This window comes from Tursiops truncatus, chromosome 4 (genome assembly GCF_011762595.2).
Source record: "Tursiops truncatus isolate mTurTru1 chromosome 4, mTurTru1.mat.Y, whole genome shotgun sequence".
Lineage (NCBI taxonomy): Eukaryota > Metazoa > Chordata > Mammalia > Artiodactyla > Delphinidae > Tursiops > Tursiops truncatus.
The window spans coordinates 131,574,518-131,597,129 of record NC_047037.1 but is presented as its reverse complement, the minus strand read 5'-3'; the positions used below and the strand labels follow the sequence as shown (position 1 = coordinate 131,597,129).

Here is a 22,612-nt window from a genome sequence, read left to right as displayed (position 1 = left end):
AGTCACACAGCACGGGATCCTCCTGCCACTCGGGCTTAAGCCTTGCCTGCTGCGCCCGACTGCCCTGTCCGGGGAGACGCCGCCCTGGGCTCTGTCTGTGAAAGGCCTTGGGGAGGTCGGAGGTGTGGCTCAGGTCCCCTGACCACAGTCAGCGAGTCTGGCCGGGCACACACTGCCCCGTCTTAGTGACAGTGGGTGTCAGCGGGGGATGGAGGGGGACCTGGCAGGCACTCCCTGGGCGTCCTAAAGAAGGTGCAGATCAGCCAGCGAACTCAGAGTTGATAAAAAAAACATTGCAGAAGTAATAGCGGAAACTATGAAGTGACATGGTAGAGATCAGTGAATAGTTTTTAATCTTAATTCATACATATTTTACTTTTCTATCCTTCCCAAAGCAGCATGAGCAGTAAATAGGCAGGTTAAGTGCACTAAAGGAAACGAGCAATATTTGGGGCCTCCTCCCTCGGCCAGATGGGCTGTTGCCAGCCTTGGGTAAATGCATACATGCGCCCCCTTGTACAGTCATTCTTGACCTAGTTGCACACCGTGCTACCTGTAACCAGGCTTTCAGAGGGCACGTGTGTGTCCAGGTTGGTTTGAGTTCCCCGGCTCACTCAGCAATGGCCCTGGTTTGGGTTGTTGGTTCTACCATCGGGAGGTTCTGTCTGCAGGGGAGGCTCACTGGGCTTGAAGTTCCTGACATCAGCTGGTGCCGTGCGGGTCCCCATCGAGGGCCAGCTCCCAGAGGCGAGCAGGGTGGCCCTGGGGGGGGTGGAAGGGGGCCGAGGTGGAGGGACTCTCCTGCTGCAGCTGCTGGACGGGGCCCGATGCTCTGCCACCTGGTTCCTCGACTGAGCTCGGTAGAGGCAGCGGAGTCCCCTGGGGGGCCCCGTGGTGCTGGGGTTGCTTCCAGACACAGAAGGGGAGGTTGAGGCCGAGACTCCAGGGGCACGTTGGGTGGTGCTGGGCATTGTTCCTGCGGACAGAGCAGAGGGAAGGAAGTGTCCAAGCTGCCCAGAGAACTGTCCTTCCCCGGGTTGGGGAGGGGACTCCCTGCTGCACCCTCCTGCCTGGCCAAAGCCTGCAGGGGAGAGTCACAGGGCGAGAGCCCCTCTGCCGGGGAAGCAGGCCCAGGGCTGGGGTGGGGGGCTCAGCCTGGCTCACCAAGGCTACCACAGTGGAGAAATGGAAGAGAAGAGGAAGTGCTCGATGGTGACCCTGACCTTGGGGCTTTCCCTCTGACCTCATGTCACAGATTCACAGCTGGTGGAGGCAGGGGTGGGGGGATGGGAGGGGGGGAGGTTGACCGTCCGTCCATCCACGTGTTTGAGTGTAGCTCATCTCGTGTCCGTACCTCATGCCAACTTGTATCTGAGCCAGAAATCCATCCTCCCTGGATGGACCCTCCTGCACTCGAGGTGCTGGGGGCACAAGACACATCCCGCCTGCCTTTAGTTTCATTAGTGAAGTGGGATGATAACTGCCTTGTGGGTATCAGGATGAGATGAGGCCATGTACCGATAGCTGTCTAAGCTAGAGAACTAGTTCAAATGTGGTTATAATTGGAACGTGAATGAAGAAGGCCAGGAAGGGAGCACGAGGGAGCTAAGCCCTCCTTCCAGATGACTCAAATGATGCTAACACAATCTTTTTTTTTTTTTCCATCATGGAAAGAACGACTCTTTGGGAAGCAGCTCAGCATTCTCTTTCCTAAGTCTAACTAAGGATCTATTTGGCAGTCCTGAGCATTCCTTGTCACAAAGTTCCTGGAGAGCATTTTCTGTAGTAAGGTATGCGGCCAGTCAGGACAAAGAGCGTCATTATTTTGCCCTGTGGTAAAACTGTAGCCCAGAAGACGCGCAAAACCCCTGTGCCCACCAGGCTGCGGAAGCTTCCGCTGGGAGGTAGCTGAGTATCCTCGCAAACTGTCCCTAGCACAGGGCTTGCTCCAAGTCACCGCAGAAGAGTAGAAAAGAAAGTCAATTTCATTAGTTTGTCCCTCGGGGATCTCTTGGGGGTAAAAATCTGCTTAGCTTCAACGTGAGTTCTGAAAACTGAAAGAATGGATTTCTTCATTGCTCGAAAGCTGGTCCCCGCCTCCCACATGTGACCAAGGGAACCAGAATGACCTGGTGTGTGTAGACCCGGTGCATGAGACACTATGGACAGGGCGGGTGGACGAGGGGGTAGGAGAGACAGAGGCCCCCCAGGCAGGTCTGTGAATCCGCAGATCCGCAGGCCCTCGGGGAACTGGCAGGGGGACCCCATCAGGCAGGGGGGCTGCCCTCTGATTCTTTCAGGGGCTTGGAGGCTCCTCTTCCCCTCCTCTCAGAGCAGCTCTGCCCACCTCTCCCTGCTCCCAGCTGCCTGTGCTGACTCACGGTTCCCACATCCCAGGAGTTCTTGGTCCATCATGGTACCCAGCCACCGTCTTCCTCTGGCCCCCTCAGTGCCTCGTGGCCCCAGCTCCCCTGCCAGGCCATGTGTTTCTAGGGGCAGTGGCCAGCCCTGGGCCAGCCCTCTCCGGGTTGGTTGCCCACCCCTGGTCCCATGAGCTATGGCAGGGGGAGAGGGGGTGTAGGGCCCCTTGTAAGCATCGTCCTTGGGACAGCGGTGGCTGTGTTGGGCGGATTCAGCTGGAAGGGAAAGTTGGGTGCGGGAGGCCAATTGCGTAGCACAGGAGAATTAACATACAACGAGCTCGGCTCTAGTTGCTACTTGGAACCCATGGATTGTGCCTCCAGTTTAACTTCCGCTTCATGGTCTGCAACAGCCTAACTGAGTTATGGTCTACACACCACAAAGTTCACCCGTTTAAAGTTTATAATTCAATGGTCTTTAGTACGTTCCCTGAGTTGTGCGACCATCACCACAATCTATGTTGGAATAGTTACCTCGTGCCCCAGAGAAACCCTGTGCCCCTTAGCAGTCAGCCCCGCTTACTCTGCCTTCTCCCAGCCCTGGGCAACCACTAATCTGCTTCCTGTCTGTGGGTTTGCCTCTTCTAGACATTTCACGTCCAGGGAATCACACCACGTGTGGTCTTCAGTGCCTCACCTCTTTCACGTAGCACAGTGTTTCTAGGGGTCATCCACGTAAAGCCCATAAATCAGGGCTTTATTCCTTTTTATGGCCAAGTAATATTCCACCGGGGACATACGGGTACCCCCTATTTAGCCCCTCACGTGGCCACTTACCACATACCTCCGCCTGTCCTTACTTTCCTCGTCTGCGGGGAGGCTGGCCAGGACATGGACAGAAGCAGCAGGAACAGGAAGACCACGAAAGCTGCCAGGCTCACCCAGAAGGCGATGACGATCGAATCTGTGGGAGGCAGACACGTGTCTCCACGTCAGTGTGATGTCACAGGGCCCACGGCTGGGAAGCGAGGGTCCCCATGTGCTGTGGGGATGGGGCTCTGGGGCTAAGTCTTCTCGGCTGTGATGGGGGGTGGAGGTACGGGGGCAGATTTTTCCATTAATGATAACCTTGGGAAGGAAACGGGCAACAGCAGGGACCTGGCGCTTTTCCCAGGGCCACGGGCCTCTGGGTGAGTTTAGGGGGCTTATTGAGGGGAAAAAACAGTAAATGAAGTTGGGTGACACCTCATGGGTTTGCTTTTTCAGCTGCTACTGATGATCAGAGAATGGATTTCCCCTCCTCCCTTCCTCTCGGGAGGGAGAAGAAAGAGCTGTGAGCAACTTCTCGTGGCAAGACGGCCTCCCCTCCCCTGTGAGGGCTGCAGCCCCTACCAGCCTGGTTAGGGACAGCTTCAAAGACCCCAAGATCAGAGACTTAGAAAAAAAGATGTGCGCTAGGCAACTGTGCCAGCCTGCCGCAGGAAGGGCCAGGCCCTTCCCGCTGTGGAGTTGTCACCCGAGGTCTGCCACGGCCAGCCTGCTAGAGGTGGAAAGAGCCGGTCCCTTTCTTTCCGAGGGACAGGCCCAGCTGCGGGGCAGTGGCAGGAGGAAAAAGCACTATTGCAGCCACTACTCTGGCTGTATCTGTGGCCGGAGGTGAAAGGACGCGGGGAAAACGGGAAAGATGCTTAGTCTCTTCTGGGCCCTGGGTAGATCCTGGCAGGTCAGGAGGTTCCTTTCTCTGAGACTCTGGGTCTGGAACTTTCGGCAAGTTGCTAGGGAACTGCAGGGGTATAGTTTCTCCTGGGGGTTGTGTTTGGCTCTGGGCACAGAGGACCAGGCTCATAATTAGTGTCTGCAAGTATCTTCTCCCAGACACACTCATGCCCCCAGGACAAGATGCCCCAGACCAGGATATGCTAGGCACCTACATGTGTGACCAAAGGAAGCCACTGAAGGATAGTAATCAACAGGCGTGTATTAAGCACGTACAGGAGCCAGGCTTTGCTGGGGGCTGTTAAGGATTCAGAGGGGGCCAACCTGCCCACCAGAAATCGCGGACCCCCTTCAGGATGCTGCATCTCTCCCCCAGCATCCTCGGCACTCCTGCTGCACCGCCTGTGCCAGCCGTGCCCTGCCTTCTGTTGGGTTCTGTTCAAACAAAAGATGTTCTTGTGATGGATTCAAATGAAAAGATGTTTATAAATGGGTGAACAAATGAACAAATAACTGAATGGAGGATTAGAGATCTATGAGTCATTTGTGGGGTAAATAATAGTAATTTAGTAAAGACCGTTACCACTGCCCTCTATGATCCAAGACAGGTAGAGGGAGAAACTGAGACTTTGAAAGAGTCGATTTTAGGTCCTAAAAGTGTCGAAAACAGGTAATAAGGAACAGATGCAGTATCTGCAAAAAGAATCCTGGACCTCCACCACCTAGTAATGCATCAGCAACTCGGCACTCACACTGAAGAGAGGACAAGGACAGCAAAGCTTTGCAAGGACAGCAAAGCCCCCCAGGCTGACTCTCACATCCTCTCTGCTTTCTGTCCCTGACCTGAGAAACCGATGGGGGTGCCCTAGAGCAACAGACTGTTGTAGGGGCCCTATGGGCTCCTGGGAAACAGGAAATGAGGTTGTTGCCATCCGTCTTAAGCTTAAGGACTTTTTAAAAAAATTTTTATTGGAGTATAGTTGATTTACAATGTTGTGTTAGTTTCAGGTATACAACAAAGTGAATCAGTTATACGTATACATATATCCACTCTTTTTTTTAGATTCTTTTCCCATATAGGCCATTACAGAGTATTGAGTAGAGAGTTTCCTGTGCTGTACGGTAGGTTCTTATTAGTTATCTATTTCATATACAGTAGTGTGTATACGTCAATCAAAAGAAGCCTCTGGGGCTTCCCTGGTGGCGCAGTGGTTGAGAGTCCGCCTGCCGATGCAGGGGACACGGGTTCGTGCCCCGGTCCGGGAAGATCCCACATGCCGCGGAGCGGCTGGGCCCATGAGCCATGGCCGCTGAGCCTGCGCGTCCGGAGCCTGCGCTCCGCAACGGGAGAGGCCACAGCAGTGAGAGGCCCGCGTACCGCAAAAAAAAAAAAAGAAGCCTCTGACTTTCTTAGTGTTCCTTGCCTGCTCACTGTGTATTATTCCACAATACCTGCTTCGGTTCAACTCTGTCCCAAAGAGTCCCAATTTATTGTATAACCCTCAAAGTATAAGAGTATGTATGTTTTCAGAAAATATGGTTTGGGATTTTTATTGTATGAGGAAGTTTCAGATTTCTGCAGACGCTAACGCTCTTTTACTTTCATAAAAGTAATGCAGGATTTGAGGTCTTTGGCACCTACGTAAGTTCCGTCAGAGCCTCTAAGAAAACAGCCCCCAAAGCTGAGCAGTTGAGACGCCCCCTCCCCTCTCCCAGGCTCCCCTCCCCCAGGCTCACGCTCTCTGTCCCAGCCCTTGGTCATTATCTCCAGACGCTGAGCAGGAAATGAGATGTTACCGCTCCCAGAACACAGCGTCTTCAGAGAAGTGAAATTTTCATTTCGCCAGACCAAAAGGCGAACAGTAGCCACTAGCTGTTTCCTGTACTACATTCTATTTCATCGTGTTTTGTTGAAAAACACAACCAAGAAAATAGGGTTTTTTCCTCTTCTTCCTGAAGGTTCAGCCTAAGTGCTTGAGAGAACGTTTTGTACCAAGGGTGAGAGCTGTCATCCCCCAGTGTTGGAAATGTTTAAACATCCATGGGCTTGTCTTTACAACAAGGAGCACCAGGCTGGCTTGACAATGAAACTGGTCCAGCCACGGAAAACTCCCCTTCCCTTCCCTCTTCTCCAAGGCCCTAGAATAAAATTAACCCCAAGGTTTTTCCCTTCTTGGGGAATAATGACGGGGTTAAGGGCCTAGGCTCTGGAGGCTAACAAATTCTGACTTGGTCATTTCCTAGCTGTTGGATCTCAGGCAATCTTTTTTACATCTCTAAATTTATTAACAGATAAACTCCTTATCTGTTAAATGGGGATAATAGTATGTGTTTTTTGGCTGTTAGGCAAATTAAATAAAATAATATGTATATGCAATGTACATGGCACAATTCCTTGTTTAATGGTCGTGAACCAATGTATAAATAGAACTAATATTATTTCAGTTACGAGGGCTTTGTGGCAACTAATATCACAGTATCCTTCAAGCTCACTAAAATGTAAGCTATGAGTGAAGGTAATTGTAGCATAGACTGCTGGCTGTCAATCCTAATGTTTGCTTTCACATGCTTCCATAGTAATAGAACCCCTCCTTTAGCAGGTCACATGGCTTCCTGGCATGAAGACTACATTTCCCAGCCTCCCTTTCAGTTAGTAGGGTCATGAGACAAGGTTCTGGCCAATGAGATGTGAGTGGAGCTGTTACAAGACGGTTCTAGGAGTCCTTCTGCAGAGATGGCTGGATTTCTAAAACCCATGTCCCTTCTTATGCCCTTACTCCATTTTGTTGCCCAGAACATGGATGTGATGGCTAGAGCCAGGCTTGGATGGCAGGGATGGCAGAGATATGAGCTAGAACAAAGCTACTTCTTGAAGATTTCATGGAGCTGACATACCATCCCATCCTTCAAACTTGTACATGAAAGAGAAATCAACATCTGTTTTATCTGGAACTCTGTTAATTTAACCAATTTTCTCTATTGAATCTGTAAAAAAATTGACTTTTTAAATGAACATATCAAAACTGACAAATCCAAATGAATGCGGACCTTCAAAATAATCATCTGCTCTCTTCCACAGTCATCTAAATTTTCCTAAAATACATACGATGATCAAACATTTATAAATTCTTCTTTTGCAATTACCTTGAAGGACACATACACACACACACACCAATTTTGCTACTTTATGAGATATTTTATTTTTGACACCCAGCTGGTATCAATCAGCTTAAGTCCATTCACCTGATTGGTTTCTGGGTGATTCTTAACTATTTCTCAGAAGCAAATCCACTCTCCAAAGACATACATAATTTATCTCTGTGGACATTTCATAGAATGTGTCATGGCCACCAAAGTCATTTCCAAAGTAAGAGTTCCAAGCAGTTTTTGAGCAATGACAGACTCATTCAAGTTTGGCAGCTCCACATGGGGCTAGCTAGATGGGAAATTTGTTCCAAGGTAAACATACTCATATCTTTGTTTAAAAATCACTTTCACTGCTTACGTCACGTCCATGGAACTGACCATTTGCTGAAGACTTAAACATCATAATTAAAGTTGTAACCTGAACTTCATCCCTCCGACCAAAAGAGAAGAGTTATATAGAGGTCCTTTGTTCAATCTTTACCCTGAAGTCTATGCATTGTGTTCAGAAGAGATTGGTTAGTGGTGTGTTTTTCCTCTCCTAGCTGTCAGAGAAGCAGATGAATAGACTGCCTTATTATTATTTACTTTTTAACACCTTTATTGGAGTATAATTGCTTTACAATGGTGTGTTAGTTTCTGCTGTATAACAAAGTGAATCAGCTATACATATTCATATATCCCCATATCTCCTCCCTCTTGCGTCTCCCTCCCACCCTCCCTATCCCACCCCTCTATATGGTGGTCACAAAGCTCCGAGCTGATCTCCCTCTGCTATGAGGCTGCTTCCCACTAGCTACCTATTTTACATTTGGTACTGTATGTATGTCCATGCCACTCTCTCACTTCATCCCAGCTTACCAGACTGCCTTATTATTGAAGCTGCCAGAAGAAGTCAATATGGGCCATGACGAATTCTTCCTAACCTCTAATTAAAGGAAGAAGACATATTGACCTGAGAGGTAAATAATACAGCCGTAAAGCCAGACACTACCCAAGGAAAATCAACTCATCCCACTCCTCCCTGCAAGGGAGTACTTGAGTAGTATCTGGAGACTCATGGTATTAAAATAATCTGTATGGTTGCTATAAGACTGGAATATGGGACTGTTTTTTTCTCCTAAGCTTAGCCGCTGAAAAGGGAACAAATAGAAGATCAAACGTGTCATCAGTCTGTTCAGGCAGGGTCTCAGGAAACAGATTTGCATTTTCCACCTTTCTGACAGTGTTGGGAAGATTCTTAACCTTTCCGTGAAACAGAAGCCACGTCTGAAAAATCACAAGGGTAACAATCCTTGTGACGTCCCTGTAACAGAATCACACCAGATTTTAAGCCATCCTGGGAAAGGGCAACCCACAGCCTTCAAGTCAGCACTCAGTGCTCATAAAAGTATATCTAAATCCCTAGACGTTTCCAATTATCTGCCCAACCATGATGGAATAAATTGCACTGTCTGGGCATGAACACAAAAATCTTAAAATCCTTCCTGCTTGTTAGGTTAACACATGAGCTCGGGGATTTTGTCTTCTATTTTTGTCTTCTCTACTTGACACAGGAGTTGAACCCAGCCTGGACTTCACCATGTCTACCAGCTGCCCTAGGTGACCTTCTAGTGAGACGATCTGAGCGAGAGCTTTGCCTCTTTGCCCAAAGCATTCCCAGCATCTTTCTGTCTTTGATGCGCAGACCTGGGATATGATGCCTTCTGATTTGTTTGACTGGGTTGGCGATCCAGCCCAGAGGAACTGGCAGGGAGAGAAAGTCACATTTGTCAGTAAAGGAGGTCACCTGCTTGCTGTGGTTGACCTCTGCACCCTCACCTGGACTCACGCTTACCTTACTGTACCTTCGAAGCCAAGTAACAGAGCATCCCTGAGACTGCCCAATGCTGCCTTTTGCTGATCATCACAGAAAACAAAAGTGACACAGTGATAACGGGAGCACAGAGATTGGATGAGGGACATTGCTGCTTTTGCATTTTTTAGGCTTTTTCTTTTTTAGTGAACTTTTTTGAATTCAAATACTAAGGACAGAAATAGGCGAGACATCTTTACTTAACACACAACAGTGGAAGAAGTTCTCTCCCCAAGGCCACTGCTTATAAGAGCAAAATTCTGGAAACATTCTATATGCTCAAAGATACATATTTCTAGAACACCATGCAGCTATTTGCAAAATTTTTGTGAAAGAATATTTAACAACATGGGAAAAGAAAATACTGTGAGGTCAGTAAGAGCAGGGTTCAAAATAGCATACACAGCCAGATCTGATTTGAAATATATCTAGGAGACAGGATGTGCATGGTGAATTCTCTCTGTCTGCTTCAGCTGATGGCCAAGACAAAGGTGCCACTGTAGACTAAATGTTTGTGTCTCCTACCCACCATTCATATGTGGAAGCCCTAATCCCCAGTGCGATGATTTTTGGACGTGGGGCCTTTGAGAGGTAATTAGAGTTAGATGAGGTCATGAGGGTGAAGCCCTCATTAGGATTAGTGACCTCATAAGAAGAGAAAGAGACACACGTACACTCTTTCACCATTTGCACCAAGGAAAAGCCTTGTGAGCAGACAAAGAGAAGGTGGCCATCTACAAGCCAGGAAGCAAGTGCTCACCAGACAGAGAATCTACTGCCACATTGATCTTGGACTTCCAGCCTCCAGAACTGTGAGAAAGAAATATCTGTTATTGAAGCCACCCAGCCTGTGATATTTTGTTATAGCAGCCCAAGGAGACCAAGACAGGGCTTGACTACTTAAAATCTGACTTGGTGATGTTTAGCTCTGAGGAATTTTCTTTAGAGACAGTAGATAGTATTGGGAGTCCCCCAAGACCCTCATCTTGTAGGAGAGGGTGCCCTGCCCTCGAGTCCATGGGGACAACCCAGGGCATTCCCTATGTGTCTGTTGCATACTTTCCAGCCTGCAGATCTGTGGGAAATAAATTTATTTTGTTTATAATCCACCCAGTCTATAGTACTTTGTTATAGCAGACTGAAAGGACTAATACAGGCTGCTGTAACGAAGTACCATGTCTGGGGTAACTTAAACTACAGACATTAATTTTCTCACAGTTCCGGAGGTTGGAGGTCCAAGACCAAAGTGTCAGCAGGGTCGGTTTCTTCTGGGGCCTCTCTCCTTGGCCTGTCTTTCACTGGGTCCTCTCATGGTCATCCCCCTGTGTGTGTCTGTGTTCTAATCTCTTCTTACAAGGACACCAGTCGCTCTGGATTACGGCCCAGCCTAATGACCTCATTTTAACTTAATCACCTCTGTAAAGGTCTTATCTCCAAATACTGTCACCTTCTGGGGTACTGGGAGTTAGAACCTCAACATAAGAATTTGGTGGGGGGCCGGGGGACACAATTCAGCCTATAACACCCAGGAAGGACAAACTTGGAAGGGGTTCAGACCTCCCTGGAGGAGATGTGGTTTGGCCACTGGGTGGCAGAGGGGTTGGGTCATTCATCCAGGCCTGAGTTTGCCTGGAGCTGTTGGACAAACCATGGAGAGCCCTCTGGAGGCCTGGTGGGTGGGTGGGGGTGTTGAGGGGGAAGAGAGGAAGACGGAGGAGTTGTGGCACCTCCCCCACCGACCACAGGTTGCCCGGGGGCTTTGGTTTCTTTGTCTACATGGCTGCAGAGAGGTTATTGCCACACGGAGGCTGCAAGATCTCAGGGAGACGGTGTTCTGGGCCAGGGACCGGGGCTAGTTCCCCCAGACGTCCCCACGCCCTCACTGCTGAACCCCCAGCCCCGGTGCTCCAGCGGTGCCCTCCAGAGCCCTCTCCTGAGAAAGCCTAACACGTGCTCACTTTAAAGAAAATTCCATCGTTGATCACAGAGCCTATTTTGAAGGGCGCATTCAGAGCTGAGAGGCAATAAATTGATAATTGGTGCAAATATTCATCATAAAAATTAATAATGTGTGCAAGAGCAGCCTACTTCACATTAGTTTATTCATTCATTCAGCAAACAGCTATTGTGTGCCTACTGTGTGCTAGGCACTATTTAGGAGCTCGTGGGGGAGAAAAAGAGAGAGAGAGAGAGAGAGGTGGACAAAGGTTCCTGCTCTGCTGGATCTGACATCCTGGTGAGAATTTGCCCCCTGATCATGAAAAGTGTCCTGGGAAGAGTCCTGAGGCATCAGAGCTGGAATTTAGGTCGTGGCTCTGTGACTAGTCAGCTGCGTGACATTAAGTAAGTCACTTGGCCTCTCTGAGCCTCACATACTTCTATTCCCATGGCTGTAACACCGGAGCACGCTCATTCGTTCATTTATTCGGCCGCTCCCTCCTATACTGTGAACTCCTAAGGGTAGGGATCTTTTCAACTTTATGCTTCCAGCCCCAGCACATGGCTGTTTCCTGCCCACGTGTCACCACTACCCTACTGACCCTCACATTTATATGTTCACCAGAGCCATTTTCTTAGCAAGCAAATCGGCCCTTGTCTCTTCCCTGCTTACAATTTTAAATGACTCCCTGCAGTTTACAGGGATCCTCCAAGGCTGGCCTGCAAGAACCTGGCCCCCGGGGATCCGGAGCTCATCCTTTGTCGCCCTTCCCAAAACACCGTCCCGGAAACACTTCTTTTACCTACAGGAGTGTAACTGTTCTCTACCCTGCGCCAGCCCCCTGAGTAGCAGGCAAATTCTAATCGATTTTTTGGACTCAGCTTTGCCACATCTTCCCTGAGAAGCCTTCCTTCACCTCTTACTTCTCCCCAGGGGTGTCCTTCCCTGTGCTCTGTGGGCAACTTTTGCAAATCTCCAGCCTAACACCATTAACTGAATAAACGTTTATTACTGATCAGTATCTCCCACTTGACGGGACAGTTGAGGATCAACAGAGTAACCTGCTTGACCTCTTCCTCGAGCCAGTGTCATCTACAAAAAGGGTCTGGTCTAGACTAAGAGAGACTCCAGGGACCAGACGCAGCTCATCAGCATGGAGTGGACAAAATAGCTCTCATGCACATTTGGGGGGAACTGGGAACATTTGAATATAGACCGGAGATTAGATGATACTAAGAAATAATTGTTGAAGAGTTTAGATGTACTGTGATGTCCTAACTTTTAATAGTTTCCTAAATTTGGTGGAGGAGTGTCATGAGGTCTGTAACCTACTTGGAAATACATCATCACAAAATAGATCAACATGGTAATAAAATAAAATAGTTGTTGGGCTTCCCTGGTGGTGCAGTGGTTGAGAGTCCGCCTGCCGACGCAGGGGACACGGGTTTGTGCCCCGGTCTGGGAAGATCCCACATGCCACAGAGCGGCTGGGCCCGTGAGCCATGGCCGCTGAGCCTGTGCGTCCGGAGCCTATGCTCCGCAATGGGAGAGGCCACAACAGTGAGAGGCCTGCGTACCGGAAAAAAAAAAAAAAAAAAAGTTGTTAAAAAAAAAATCGAGGACATGGATTTAATCCATTTGCTTTTATACCTCCAGCTCCCAGTGCAACTGTCTGACGCGTAATGGATAGTACAGAATTTTGATTGTTGAATTAATCATGAGCAATGGCCAGAAGGTGGGAAAAGGTATGGAGTGTTTCTGGTGCGGAAGTGGATGTCTTTGAAATGATTGAAAACAAAATTGACAGTTCCTAATTTCAGAGGGACTACCAGGAGGAAAATGGGGCTTAGACCTATTGGGGAGGGCAGGAGCAGGGAACTGAGCAAAGGGCACATGGTTGAGCCTGGAGTCCCTCCTATGCAGGGACGCCGTGAACAGTTACACAGGCTGCACACTGCTCAAGGGACCCCACCTGAATGGGTTGTGATTAGCTGTGTGCCCAAAGGAGGAGACTGTTTTCTAATTTTTCTCTACCATGGGGGTTAGTGGCAGCCCTGTTCCTATGTTTGTGGGGCTTGAGGAAGGAGAGGAGAATTAATGTGACCATCCGATGTGCCTGGGTTTCTCAATATGCATCCATGGGACAGTCCTGGGCAAACCTAGAAGGTTGGTTGCCCTCAGTATGGCAGCAAGAGAAAGAAGAGATTGAGGAGATGGAAGTGAAGATGGAGAGAGACTGAAACCAGGGGGCAGAAGGAGATAAGCTTGTAGGTTGATGTTTTCCAAAGGGACCAGAAAATGGAGTCATTGTCACCAGCTGATAACACAACTTCCCACAAGCCCGGTGGCCTGTCCTCCCCACCTGAGCTCTGCTGAGCACCTACTGGACCCAGCCTCATACAGTTACAGACAGGCCCAGGGAGGAGAGAGGGCACCCAAGGGAGTTCTCAGTTTCCCCTCAGCAGCTCCAGGCAGGAGTCATTACGAAACAGCACACAAAGTAGGAGTGCAATTGTATGTGGGTGTGTAGGTGTGTGTGTATGTCCAGGCATGCACATGTGTATGTGCCTGTGTGCACATGAGGATACGGACACAGAACAACCCTAATTGGCTAGGCACCAAAACGTTAACACTGATTTTTTTCTGACTGGTAGAGTGAAGTCATTTACTGAGGAGCATATCAACCTTTAAAAAATATATTTTAAAAATGTGGTCAAGGCTTCCCTGGTGGCGCAGTGGTTGGGAATCCACCTGCAAACAGGAATAAAGGATCCCAGAAGGAGCACCTCTCCCTGTGGGTGTCAAAGATTCCTGATATCTAGGGGTTGGGTATAAAATGGTATCTGATATCCATTGTAATAAATCTGGAGTTCACATTCTAAGACACTAGGATACTTTTGAGACAGAATATTCTTTTAAGGTGGATTTTTAAAAAAATAAATGAGATTTAAAATTTTTCTTATTTTATTTTTTTAATTAGTTAAATAATTTTTGGCCACACCACCACATGGCTTGTGGGATCTTAGTTCCCCGACCAGGGATTGAACCTGGCGCCCTCGGCAGTGAAAGCACCGAGTCCTAACCACTGGACCGCCAGGGAATTTCCTTAAGATGGATTTCTTGATAGAGTTTAATTTATTTGTGTGGGGTTCCAATAAGCTGGGTGAGTTTCTTCACATTGTAGATATCATGTTTTCTATTGTCTGTATGCAGATATGGGAGAGTTATTTTGTCAGTCCCCTAAGATGCATAACTTGAATCCTTGCTATGAAAATACCAATCGATGTTTACTCTTCATGGGAGAGATGACCCAGCAACTGGCTTCCCCCTGTAGGAGTCAAAAGCCCCCAACATCTAGCTTGTCTGGGGGGTGGTAAGGCGGTGACTTGTCTCTCTGGTGAGATTCCTCACTGAGATAATCTTTACTGGGTTTGGGAGTTTGAGGAGGAATTTCTTATTTGATCTCATTTCTAGCTCCCCAGGTTGTAAACTTCCAACTCTAGTTCAAGTGTGCAAGAAAGAACATCTCAAACCTCATACACAATTTAGAGAACACCAGCCGTTTTCGTCAGAAATGGAAGTTGTTTGTGGGTAAGGGGGGAAGGGCAGAGGACTGAGATCATGTGTTCTAAGATTCTAGAGTTGCAAACGGTCCTCCCACCCAAAGCAGCTGGGAGACTCTTTGGAGCCCAGGTGGCGGCTGAGAGGGGTGTCTGGCACACGAAAGGACAGGAGTGTCTGAAGCTGAGCCAGAATTTTATTTAATTCGTGTTAATTTTAAAAAGTCTTTCCTGAATGCAGATCTACATGTTGTCCAGATCAATATGTATCCCGAAGTTCTGAACTTTTGATAATATACTTATGTGGGCTTTGATTTCAAATCTGCCACTTTCTCCCTATTACTATATGTCTTCCTTATTGTGAGTCGTAGGTGAAAAAAAAATCTGCATTTTAATGTCATGATTATATACCTTGTATCAGAAAACACACGCCAAATCATTTCCCCCCCAAATGTTTTGCTACAGTGCCAGGGATACAGGAAGTCCTCAGCAAACATGAAACAGAAGTCCTCAGCTTCTGCAAGTTGTAAATGAAACAGGAAACAGGAACACTTCCTAACCAGACATTCTATAGGACTTCCCCCAAGGGCCCTGCCAGGGATCTGCCTCCTTTTATTAAATGATACTATCCGAGTGAATTTCAGTTTCGAGCTGGTGTGTAACAGACTATCTTTCTTTTCATATGAGAAGCATCCGGTTCCTTTGAAGGACTGCGTTCATTTTTTGAAGGACATAGTGTGTGATGGTAGTGAAATCCCAAGGAACCCAAGGGACTTCAGAATAGGCAGAGAGGATGGGCTCCTGAAACTGAGACTTTGTTTTTGTTTTGTTTTGTTTTTCATGTTCATTCACTCAGTCAACTCATTATCGTGACTGACTAGCTGGAATAATCAGAGGAGATCGCTGACAAAGTACCAAGTTACGCAAGAGATAAAGGCTGGGCTGGGGCAAGGAGGAAAAGGATGTTTACTTGTCTGGTTGTCCTTCCTGAGACTGTGAAGATGAAGCACTGGTGGGTATTTTAATAAGAATTAGTAAGTCACACATCTTAGGAGTGGACACAGTAACTCTCTCCCACATCTGTATAGAGACAACAGAAAACATGAAATCTGCAATTTGAAGAAACTCATCTAGCTTATTGGAACCCCAGACAAATCTAACTCTATCAAGAAATCTATCTTACCAGTAGATTCTGCTCCCAAAGTGTCTTAGCTTCTCAGGAGGTTAGTTCCAAACTTATTACAGAAGATAACAGGTACACCCGCCACCCCCCGCCATTCCCTTATATCCACGAGCTCAAGTCATGTTCTGGCTTCCCGGTGGGCATCTGCTGTAGTTCTTAAGTGAATGGAGAAAAGTCATTTGGGCCAACCCCCAGCCTCTGCCCGGCCAGCTTTCCCAGTTCGGGACTCACCCCCAGCCTCTGCCTGGCCAGCTTTCCCAGTTCGGGACTCACCCCCAGCCTCTGCCTGGCCAGCTTTCCCAGTTCGGGACTCACTCCCAGCCTCTGCCTGGCCAGCTTTCCCACTTTGGGACTCACGTTTGCTGGCCTTCAGCTTCTTCTCATCCACGGGAATGAGGTCCAAGTAGTCCAGGTAGTATTCGTAGCTGTCGTATGCGGCAGAGGCATTGGTCCGGTTGGCCATGCCCGCAGCGCTGGCAGATGGCCCCTCCGGAGCTGCTCAGAGCTCTACCAGGAGGTTGCCCGGCTGATTTCTGTAAAATCATCCAAGTGTGTCTGTGGGTCTCCAGGCTCAAGGCCTGCCCACTTATCAGAGCCGTTGGGCTCAGAGGAAGGTCAGAGGGGTGGGCCTGACATCTTCAGTGTTCAAGCAGAGCGTTCCATCCTGCCCTGCTTGACGGAACTCCAAGACAAACAGAGCTACAAGGCTGGAGCCTGCAGTCCCAGTGCAGTTCCAGGTTGGCCCTCAGCGTCAGGACAGGAAAACAGATCCCCCAGGGCCCCTTGAAAGGCAAGATGTGGTCTACGATTGGAAAGGACAGTCACTTTCTACCTTAAGTACCTAAAAAGTTAATCAGCAAATCAAAAGCCTGTCAGTGCCCTTGACTTGCATTAAGGCAGTGCTTGGTGCTATTAAGCAACCAGCAAATCACTGGCTTAGATTCCTTATCCGAGGGCCTGAGTGATGTCAACCCTGAACTTGCAACCTCTCGTGTCCACGTCAGCAATTAATTAAACCAAAAGAACACTCCTCTCCAATTGAGCACACTTCCCAGCTTTCATCTGAGCCCCCGAGAAACAATCAGTCAGTTGCCTCTGTTCAGACAGGCTGTTTTTCGTGTCAAGATCCCACATGGACTGTGCTCTTGGGAAATAGGGCCCCAGGGTGAACAGGGTTCACCAGCCCTCTGCTGACGACACACGGGACAAGGATGCTGCTGGTCAGGGCCTGACTCCAAGTTGTACACTCACTTTTCTAGGAGCACAGATGCAGTCAGGAGGAACATTCTTCCTCTCATTCCAAGTACTGGGAATGAGAAGCTCTAAATGTGAGAGGATCCCTAGAATTAGTTACAAAATCAAAATGCACAGAATGATGGGGACTTGCCATCCAGTGTATGAACTTTCCCGTCTTCTTGACTCAGGTCTACACTGCCAGAGGAAAGCTGGGCACTAATGGTGTAGACGGTGAACCCGGATAACTTCAGGCCCACCTGGGGGGCCTGCAGCGTTCCACGGGGACCCCTCCTCCTGAGCTGAACCTCGGTGGTTCAGTCGATTAGAAAGGGAGAAGTGAGCTCCTGCGTTTCCAGAGTGAGGAGATGAAAGATCCACTTGAAAAGACACTCCGTACAGCGTGCACGTCCTGTGCGCGTACGTCCAGCTGTTGCTGTGCGCGCGGCTGTGCACGTGCCTCCTGGGAGTCCTTGGTTAAAGGGACAGTAGAGTGTGGGGGACACAAGCATGGATTCTGGAGCCAGGCTGCCCACTTTGCATCCTAGCTCTAGCTCTTCCCAGCAGTGTGGCCCTGGATGAGTGACTTAACCTCTCTGCAGCTGGCTTTCCTCATCCGTGAAATGGGCATGACCACAGCATGTGTCTCCCGGGCAGGGGGCGGCGGCGGGGGGGGCGGGGCTGGGAAGTATGAATGGGCACAGCTAGGCATGGGACTTAAGCAGCCTTGTCGGTAGGAGGCGCCCGTAAATATAAGCTGTTGTTGTCACCTGCCAGCGAATGTGGCCTTTCCTCCCACCCCACCATGCTTCTTTTCTCATTTCTCATCCTCCACCGAGTCTCATAATCCGTCCATCTCTTTCTGTGTACAACACCAACCTTGGATACAGATGAACTCCTTCTATTTCTTGCCTTAACTAGTCACGGTCTCCAGCTCTCTGCCTGTCCTTTAAGGAGAACCTCTGGTAAAAAGTTTCCCAACCTCAGGTTACCATCATCATCCACCAGCACGCACCCATGTGCACGCGCATGCACACACACACACACACACACGCACACACACACACACACATAGTATTTTCCAGAAACTTAAGTGACATGTTCAGGCTTACCCAGCCAATTAGTGATTGAGTCTAGATAAGAACCTGTGTCTCCCAACTCCCAGTCTGCTGAGCACCCCTTGGCACTAGGCAGTCTTCATGGACGTGACTTACAAAAAGCAATTGACAAAGAACATCATGCTCTTAAGGCCCAGGCATGGATACAGGGAGGGAGAAGAGACAGGGACTCCTTCTCTGCTGGGAATTGAAGGTCAAATGAGGTGACCTAGGCTATTAGCAGCAAAGAAATGTGACCAAAGAGCGATTCAATTTCAAGGCTGAGTGAGATCTTGTTGATAAAAAGATAAAGATATAGGATCTCTGACTTTTTTTTAAAATTACTTTTTTATTGCAGTATAGTTGCTTTACAATATTGTGTTAGTTTCTACTGTACAACAAAGTGAATCAGCTGTATGTGTACATATATCCCCTCTTTTTTGGATTTCATTCTCATTTAGGCCACCACAGAACACTGAGTAGAGTTTCCTGTGCTATACAGTAGGTTCTCATTAGTGATTTTTTTGGGTAAATTTATTTGTTTGTTTGTTTGTTTATTTATTTATGGCTGCATTGGGTCTTTGTTGCGGCACGCGGGCTTCTCATTGCGGCGGCTTCTCTTGTTGCTTCTCTTGGGCTCTAGGCACGCGGGCTTCAGTAGTTGCAGCACGTGGGGCCAGTAGTCGTGGCTTGCGGGCTCTAGAGCGCAGGCTCAGTAGTTGTGGCGCACGGGCTCAGTTGCTCCACGGCATGTGGGATCTTCCCGGACCAGGGCTCGAACCCGTGTGCCCTGCATTGGCAGGCGGATTCTTAACCACTGCGCCACCAGGGAAGTCCAGTGATCTATTTTATGCATAGTATCAATAGTGTATATATGTCACTCCTAATCTCCCAATTCATCCCACCCCCACCTTTCCCCTTGGGTATCCATACGTTTGTTCTCTATGTCTGTGTCTCTACTTCTGCTTTGTAAATAAGAGGATCTCTGACTTTTAAGGACGTGTTGAAACAAACAATTATGCTACCAGCTCTACCTTAATTGGGGTCGTACATGTTTTTACACTTTTAAGCAATTTAACACGTACCTGTCCAAGTCACTATAATTTTTTCTTTTCTCATTTTAAACTGAGGAGGTTGGAAGGTTGGAGTCAAGGGGATTTGCAACATTGGCAGGTGGACTGATGCAGAGTGTGAGAATAGCTGAGTCAAGAGGGAGCGCTTGCCCCTTTCTCGGCCAATCCCTGGATCTTCCTCCTATTCGGTTCCTTCACGTGCAAGTTCCCCACGGCGCAAGACAACTTCTCTGATCCTTCCGGGCCCCAGTGACTTTCCTCCCCTCAACGCTAATCACATGTATTTGGCATCACTACCACCCTTTAAAAGACTATTTTAAAATTGATGTATAATTAAATGCAAACACCTTATGTGTATATCTTGAGGACTATTACACACAGAAACATACACACACGTGAGCATCCTCTAGATCAAGATACAGAACCTTTCCAGTGCCCCAGCAGGTTCCCTCGGGATCCTTCCTGGTGGATGACCAGCCTCCACTCTTCATACACACCAAGGAAACTGTTATTCTGATTTCTATCATCACAGATTAGTTTTGCTTCATTTCAAACCTCATATAAATCTAATCACACTACAACATGACTCTTTTGTGTCTCACTTCTATTATTCACCAGGTTCTTTTTTTTCCTCTGTGGTACTCCATTGTATGAATATTCTGTAATTTATTTATCCATTCTCCTCTTGATGAACATTTGAGTTCTTTTCGCTTTTTTGGCTATTATGAATAAATGGGCTATGAACATTCCTTTTCTAAAAAAATATTTTATTTATTTATTTTATTTGATTGCACCGGGTCTTAGTTGCAGGAGGTGGGCTCCTTAGTTGAAGCTCACCGGCTCCTTAGTTGCGGCATGCAGTCTCCTTGCTTGTGGCAATGGAACTCTTAGTTGCAGCCTGCACATGGGATCTAGTACCCTGACCAGGGATCGAACCTGGGCCCCCTGCATTGGGAGCATGGAGTCTTATCCACTTCACCACCAGGGAAGGCCCCTAACATCATTCTTTTTCACATATGTGGTGGACATAAGTACTAATTTATATATCAGGTATATATCAGGAGTGGAATTGATGGGGATAGCTTTACTAGGTATAGCTAAACATTTTTCAAAAGTGTCAATACCAGTTTACACGCTCACAAGTATATATATGGAGTATTGCAAAAATGCCTACGATCCTCTTCCTTATACACCCAGTGACTGTATATTCTCTTCACATCAAAAAATGAAGCACATTTCTCCATTTTTTGATTTTGTGACTTGTTTTGGCTTTGACTAATAAATAGGACGATTAAGTTTTGTAAGTTTCAGGCCAACATATTAGGCCTTAAGGCCATGTGCCCACTGTCCCGGACCCCTGCCCAGTTACTCTGAATAAGCAGAAGCCAGCCTGTTGGGTGATCAGAGACGTGTTGCCCAGTCAACAGCCAGCTAATGCCTAGGGCTGGAGCACTCCAGCTGACCAGCCGCTGACTGTAGACCCCTGGGTGAGCACAGCCGAAATCCAAAGAACCCCCAGCTGAGCCTGACTTAGATGGACGATCAATAGAATCATGAGAGTTGGAGCTAGTTGAATGGTTGCTCTTTTTTTTTTTTAATTAATTTATTTTTGGCTGCATCGGGTCTTCGTTGTTGCTCGCGGGCTTTCTCCGGTTACGGCGAGCGGGGGCCACTTTGTCGCGGTGTGCGGGCCACTCCTTGTGGTGTCTTCTCCCGTTGCAGAGCACGGGCTCTAGGCGCGCGGACTCAGTAGCTGTGGCTCGCGGGCTCTAGAGCGCAGGCTCAGTAGCCGTGGCACACGGGCCCAGTCGCTCCACGGCATGTGTGATCCTCCCGGACCAGGGCTCGAACCCGTGTCCTCCGCAGTGGCAGGCGGATTCCCAACCACTGAGCCACCAGGGAAGTCCCGGTTGTTCTTTTTTGTTTGTTTGTTTTTAATTTTTTATTGACGTATAGTTAATTTACAATGTTATGTAGTTTCAGGTGTACAGAAAAGTGATTCAGTTATACATACATATATATATATATAACTGTATATTAAAAAATATATATATTTTTCAGGTTCTTTTCCATTATAGGTTATTACAAGATATTGAATATAGTTCCCTGTACTATACAGTAGGTCCTTGTAGCTTATCTATTTTATATAGATAGTGTGTATCTGTTAATCCCAAACTTCTAATTTATCCCTCTCCTCCCACCCCTTCCCCTTTTGGTAACCATAAGTGAATCGTTGTTCTTTTAAGCCTTTAATTTCGGGGTGATTTGTTACACAGAAAAAGGTAACTGATAAAATATGAGATTTCCAGTTGCTCCACATCTTCACCAACTTTTGTTAGTGTCAAATGCTTAAATACTCTGGTAAGGACCTACCACATTTTAAAATTCACTTCCGTACATGCCCTTACTTGCTTAACTGCTTTTTAAAGTTTTTGAAGACAAAGACCATGCTTTACACAATAACTATAATATCAGTATTTGTTGATAGCATCAACCATACTAAAAGCTTTCCATGAGATAAACAAAACTTATTCCTAACAACCAGAAATCTTAAGGCTGCAAAGAATGATGTAACAGCTGTCAGATAATTCAGGTTCTTGAAGTAGGAAATTATGAAATTAAAAACCAATCAAATAGTTTTCAATAATTGTGGCATGGTGCGTATCACACTAACCAGCCCACAGATAACAATTATAAAATCTGGATGAGATATGATAAAGCAACTCTTTGGAGGCACTGGAGAGTGACTGAAAGCAGGCAGAAACTGAAGGGAAACGAACTCTTGAAAAAGGGAACTGCACTGGGTGACATTTGTATTTATACAGCAGTTTCTCTGCTTGTATGTTTCCTCATTCCTCATAGCATGGAATAGCTTGAACTCAAACAGAAAACGAAAGTTTCATTGGCTTGAGGAGTCAGAGGACAGAGCTTGGGGCAACAGACTGAGTAATTGGAAAGTGGTGAGCTGTGACAAAGCGAGAGAGTGGCATGGACGTATATACACTACCAAACGTAAGGTAGATAGCTAGTGGGAAGCAGCCACATAGCACAGGGAGATCAGCTCAGTGCTTTGTGACCACCTGGAGGGGTGGGATAGGGAGGGTGGGAGGGAGGGAGACGCAAGAGGGAAGAGATATGGGAACATATGCATATGTATAACTGATTCACTTTGTTATAAAGCAGAAACTAACACACCATTGTAAAGCAATTATACTCCAATAAAGATGTAAAAAAAAAAATTACAGAAAGTGGGAGGAGGGGAGTCCTGGAAAGTACAGGGTCACAGAAGAATAAACCCTCAAATCTGTGTGTAAACATTACTCATATCCTTGGCTATGGTACAGAACCAACCCGAAAGCGATCATGATAGCCAAATCTGGAACAACTTGAGCAAAATCTATATTTAACAACAGTGTTGGATTATAACCCATAGGATAAACGAAATATCCATG

At 47.5% G+C, this 22,612-nt stretch overlaps 1 protein-coding gene across 2 annotated transcripts; it reads right to left on the bottom strand.

The window, feature by feature from the left end:
- Positions 1–354: 354 nt before the first annotated feature.
- Positions 355–16,744, bottom strand: MRAP (melanocortin 2 receptor accessory protein). Of its 2 annotated transcripts, none has more exons than XM_073804442.1 (3): positions 16,115–16,744; positions 3,205–3,324; positions 355–976 (listed from the first exon to the last, which is right to left on the bottom strand). In XM_073804442.1, exons 1-3 carry the CDS (start codon positions 16,218–16,220, stop codon positions 615–617), a joined length of 588 nt encoding a protein of 195 aa, XP_073660543.1. In that variant the 5' UTR covers positions 16,221–16,744; the 3' UTR covers positions 355–614. The 2 variants fall into 2 exon arrangements, with proteins under 2 accessions (XP_073660543.1, XP_073660544.1); XM_073804443.1 differs by having other exon boundaries at positions 3,198–3,324; positions 16,115–16,739.
- Positions 16,745–22,612: the final 5,868 nt, after the last annotated feature.